This window comes from Chaetura pelagica, unplaced genomic scaffold (assembly GCF_000747805.2).
Source record: "Chaetura pelagica isolate M959 unplaced genomic scaffold, ChaPel_1.0 scaffold213, whole genome shotgun sequence".
Taxonomy (NCBI): Eukaryota; Metazoa; Chordata; class Aves; order Apodiformes; family Apodidae; genus Chaetura; species Chaetura pelagica.
This window is the reverse complement of record NW_009952597.1, coordinates 822,806-828,321: the sequence shown is the minus strand read 5'-3', so window position 1 is coordinate 828,321 and position 5,516 is coordinate 822,806. Positions and strand designations below refer to the sequence as shown.

At 46.0% G+C, this 5,516-nt stretch overlaps 1 protein-coding gene across 1 annotated transcript in view; it reads right to left on the bottom strand.

Annotated features, from left to right (window-relative positions):
* Positions 1-380: 380 nt before the first annotated feature.
* Positions 381-5,516, bottom strand: part of LOC104385248 (cytochrome P450 3A12-like) — a 12,711-nt gene continuing 7,575 nt past the window's right edge. Inside the window, exons 10-13 of the mRNA XM_009993681.1 lie at positions 4,419-4,579; positions 3,999-4,225; positions 2,285-2,447; positions 381-476 (exon numbers count right to left, since the gene is read on the bottom strand). Of these exons, the coding sequence (XP_009991983.1) occupies positions 381-476; positions 2,285-2,447; positions 3,999-4,225; positions 4,419-4,579 (647 nt within the window). The remainder of the gene's footprint in view (positions 477-2,284; positions 2,448-3,998; positions 4,226-4,418; positions 4,580-5,516) is intronic.

Sequence of the window (5,516 nt, the reverse complement as noted above, 5' to 3'; positions counted from 1 at the left end):
GGTAGCATTACTTAAGTCTTTGCAATTTGCTCTCCCTATCTTGATTTAAATTACACTGCCAGAAGAGACTGACAGTGTCTGGAAGCAAATTGCCTAGAAAAGTGCTTCTTCAGAGAGAGAGAAAAAAAAACAAGTCCAAATAACTTGAGTGCAAATGGTCTTGCAAAATGCCTACTGTGATCAGGGACAGCAAAACCTGGGGCTACTTTTAATTAGGATAATGATAATGTAATTATGCTGGGCCAAACCCCTTAATGCCCTGTCGTGAAAGGGGGGTTTGCACCACTGACATCTTTACAGCACACAGATCAATCTGGGTTCCTCTCAAGAGTTAGAGAAGGCACTATCAAACAAGACTCTTTGATATTTTCCTGCTTCCTTCACTTCTCCAGATCACCATGGGCTCTGGGAACCATCTTCAGGATGATGGGATACTTCGGTTGCATGAAACCTCTTGAGTCCAGAACCAGTGGGATCTTGAGCAGGAAGAAAAAACCAAAATAGCCATGTAAGCTGGGAAAAAGCCCAACAGGACCCCTGCAGCCCAGATACGTCTCAGCCACCCTTTGTTTTCAATGCCTTTTCTAACTTACAGACATATTTAAAGCAGGATTATCATTATTGCTCATGCAAAACAGCTATGAGCTGGGATTTAATAGCCCTCAGCTCCTGAATAAATTGGTTATTGAATTCTGGCTTTCAGATGGCATGGTAGGAAGAGCTGCACTGATCAACAGGCTACATGTGGAAGTAAAAACAGCCCAAATCCATCTGGGGAGCTGCAGCTAAGGAGGGGCACCCAGTGCTGTTTTGTTTAAAGCTGAAGTGTGTCAGGGCTAAGGGGAGCTAGATCATAATGGGACCTGGAGGAGCAACGAGCTCTCCAGGAAAGACAAAACTAAGATTTCTGCTCAGACTGAGTACCAAAGGAAAAGCTTCCTCACACAGAAGAGCGACAGGCTCCCTTGGGGTGGGCTGAAAACCTCAACAAAAAGAACATTTAAAACTGATGTTGCAGGGAGCTGTCTTGCAGGGGAGGAAAGGATGTTTTACCAAGTCTCCTCCATCAATTCAATGCTGCTCATGTCCCAGATCTTCTTCTTCCCATCAGGACAAGGGTAGTACAGCCCCAGTATGACAAACTACATTAAAATCCCCATATCCCAGTAAGATTTGTTTCAGGAAATCTAAGCAATGTGGCTCAGAGCCCAATGTGCCATCAGTGAAGGAGTGAGAGGGGGCCTGCAGCTTCCATATACATATTCCAAAGGGATGTTTCAGCACAATTTTTTCCCTCCTGCTCTGATCTGATGTACATGACATCTTCTGTAGAAAAAAAGGGCTGAAAGAGCCCCATAAACCTATGGGCACCCATAATACAATACATATTTAACTTGTCTCCTTTTAATTAAAGGCAGTTATAAAAAGAATCAATTTTATGGATTGCAGAGGACTAGAAAAATGTCATTAGACTTGGGGGAGGGTGGATAGGTCACTGCATTGTTAATGGACTATTACAGTCTTTCACCTCCAGGTTACTAGTTGAGTTGCAATCTGAATCTGCAGAGATTCCAGCTGAGCACCCGTGCCAAGAAACAAAAAGGATTTTTCTGTTTCTTACAACAAATGCTCTTTGAATACACTTGCTGGCCCCTCTGCTCTGATTTCCCAAGCTCCCCCTGTGAATGAAATGCATTAATGGCAATGCCTTTTGTGGCAGCCAATGCAGAGAGCTGGGTCGGGGTTGGGAGCTAACACCAAATATAGTGCTCCCTGCCTCTGAGTCCTGGGGAGCTGCCCTGTTTTCAGAAGGGACTGCTTGACATAGCATTTCCAACAGCCATCCCATTTACTTCATGTCAAACAGCTCTTGCTGTTCATGGGAGTCCCAGGCACAACTCAAACCTAGTGGTGGGCTTTCAGCCTGACATATTCAACATTACGTTTTCTTCTGTAAAGGCTTAAAATAATGTATCAGTAACTTGTGGTGAACCACTGAAGTTAACTGAGAAGATTTAAATACAGTTATTCCCATATGCCTCTCTAATCCACAGTGAATTCTTCCTCCCTGATCTCTGTGTTAAGTAGTAAAACCCAAGTCTGCAGACAAGCTTCAGCAGTTCTGAAGCTAAACGGTCTCTGAACTCCTCAGGGAAGAGAGAGATTTCATATGCATGAGAGAGTTCTCTGTTTGTCCTGAGATGTGGGCAAAAAAGAGTGTGCAGGGTCCATCTCAGGGGATATTGAAGGGCAGACAATGAAACTCATCACCCTGTATACTCACTGGTGTGTCTTTGCACGTTCTGAATGAGAAGTTTTGCAGCAGGACAACCACGGCCACTTTCACGATGAGGAGGGCAAACCTCATTCCTATGCAGTTCCTGGGGCCAGCCCCAAATGGCAGGAAGGTATAGGGGTCAAAAGCCTCTTTGCTCTCTTTATTGAACCTGATTACAAAACCAACAACAACAAAATAGTTAGAAAGAGATGCTGTTCCAGCTTTCAGATCTGACGTGATGAGGGGGTCTGGGAAAGCAAAAGGTTTTTGTTTCTCTGTGTATTAGAATAACCCATCTAAGACCCCTATTTTAGACTCAACTTCTGCTTCTATCCTGGTGCTCCGAGTTGGTTATGCATCTTCAGGTACATCAGATTAACAGGGAATAGTTGAAATATGCTAATGGATGTCATATAATCACTTAGGCCTTTAAGATCATCGTGTCCAACCATTAACCTTACTCTAGCAAGTCCAGTACTAAGCCATATTCCCAAGTGCCACATCTAGATGACTTTTAAACACCCAGGGACGGTGACTCAACCACCTCCCTGGGCAGCACTGATCTTTTCTCAGAACTCTCTCTCAGCTCAAAAATGGCTCCCAGATTTCAAACCCTAAAACAAACAGGTCTACAGCTTCACATCTTCCCTTTCAAGATCAAAGCACTGAGTGAACACAAAGACGTTCTCACCCTGCCTGACTAAAGACGTGGCTGCTTTTGAGACACACCAGTCATTCCTCTCCTCATAATGAAAAACAGGGAAGAACAATCAGCTTCACAGAGAAATTTGCCAGTGATAGTCCTTAGTGATCTGTTAGTTTCCATGTCAGAAAGCTTTTCGCTCGTGGTGCCATAACAATTCAGCAGTGAAGTATCTTGCTAGCGAGACACCAACACATTCCTCTGATGGACTCTCAGCAAAGCAAGGAATCCTACAGAGCTCCTTACACATGCCTGCTTTGTCAGCTGGAGTAAGGATGGAGCTACTGGAGTAACTGCTGTAACATGAACATTGCCAAAGGACGTTCAGATGGTTCCTTCTGCATTCAACACAAGGTGACCACAGGGGTCCATAGGTGATTCCAGCAGCACCCAACTTCCTCCCTAACTTCTACCTGACACTGCTGTCACATTTTGTCCCAAAGGTCACCTCATCTCCACACCAGAGTTAGCTCCCAGGGGAATTTCAACTCCTGGTGCAAGAGCACAAATCTGCTTCTGCTCTCTCTCTGGGCCAGCCCTCAACATCTTCATGACCACCTGGAGACTAGAAGGCCCAAGTCTCCCAGGCCTGCCTTGGGCTATTGCCTCATTTCTCAGGGTCTGACAGGGAGTCCTAAGAAAGGATTGTTTCATAGCTTGAGTTGAAAAATTAAGTTTTATTTCCTCCTCGTCTTTGCCCTTCCACCACCGATCTGCCCGGCATCGTGCCAGTCACCCAATGGCTCTTCTTTTAATATCTGGCCATAAACCCCTCAGAGTTACAGCTGCTGGGAGCTGCTCTCACTGTCGCTCCCTTCAATGCAGTTAATTAAATTCCATGCACAGTTTATGGATGTAGATCATAAAACTCCCCTCACGGTAATGCTGGGACTAGATGTCAGACAATGATAAATGCCTAATTTAAATGTTATAATCATGCCTTCCCCACTTTTGCTGCCATTTCCACTCCCAGGGTTGAAGTTGAGCATGAAGCTATTGCCCCCACCTCACCCTCACCTCTCAGGCCTGAACTCCTCTGGCTCCGGCCAGTACTCCGGGTCACAGTGCAGCACGTGGGCTGGGATCATGACCACCATGCCCTTTGGAATGGTCACACCATTGATCTCCACTGTCTTCTTGCAGACCCTCTCGATCCGCCCCCCAGCAGGGAAGAGCCGGAGGGTTTCATTCACCACCATATCCAGATACTCCATCTGCGTGATGGCGCTGTACGTGGGGGCTGCCTGGGGAGGGGGACAGGATGGCTACAAACATGGGACTTCAATCCCCACCCTAAGCCCCCCCTCCATTAGGAATTAGAGACCAGAGGAAGGGAAATCTCCTCCTCCGCTCAGTTTCGTTTCTAAGCTGGGTTTTGGCTCAGGGTCCACAAGACACAAGTGGGAACAACCCCAGCATCTCCCCACCTTCCCTTACCTTGTTGGGCAGGTTTGCATCAATCTCGTCCTGGAGCTGCTGCTGCACGTCAGGGTGGGTGGCCAGCTTATAGGATATGTAGCTGAGGGTGGAGCTGGTGGTCTCATAACCAGCAAAGACAAAGATCAGAGCCTGGGCCAGAATCTCCTCATCACTTAATGCTGAAAAGAGGCATAAAAGCACAGGCAAGAAGTTGAAGCCCACAGTGATTAACCCCTGGGAATTCAGGATCCCTCCCATCAATCTAGGTAATGAGATTCACAACTACTACAAACTCAGTAAAGGAAACATCCAGCTAATCATGTGGAACCACAAAGGGGTGGGTCTGGCACTGTTGTACAGCCAGAAAGCTGCTGTCAAGATCAGCAGTGTGACACTGCTGTCACTAAGAGCAGCATCAGGTACATGCAGCCTGAGTATGATACAAAAAGCCTCTGTTGTCTTCTGGGACCATGTTGCTGGACCAAAAAAAACCACAAACAATAATAGAAGTACATGCCAGGAAACGTTAGAGATGAAGATATGTTCAGCAGCTACTCTAAGCTGTGAGGTGAGCCTTGTGCTGCTGAGGGATTAGCAGCCCTGAGCAAAATGTGGTAATAAGGACAATCCAGGATTTAATGCTGGTACTGCAGTCAAGTCCAAGTGCTGCTGGGATGCTGCAGTGCAGGGTGCTGCACACTCTGTCCTGGCACCTCAGAAGTTTACAAGCATCCTGCCTGGACAGAGGTTGATGGACTGGGATTGTTCCTTGGCTGAGCCATTATTTTCTAAATCTAAGAGTTTATCTAGGATGAGGAATAGAGATGAGCTCCCAGATGAGCAAGGCACGTGCAGCATATGTGCTCTGTATGCTTTATGAAATGCAGCCAACATTGAGGGCCATCAGAGAAAAGAAACAGGAGTAAGGAAATACTCACTCTGTTTGTTGCAAAGACAAACCTCCGGATTTATCCCAGAAAATGGGATATAATAAAATATGGCTGATATGTGATAAGCATTAGTATGGCTGCACTAATGAGCCCTTGAATCTTCCATAGAATGAATGACTAAAATCCTCTCCTACTTCTTTCCTTAAACTGCAAGAGGAGCTACCAT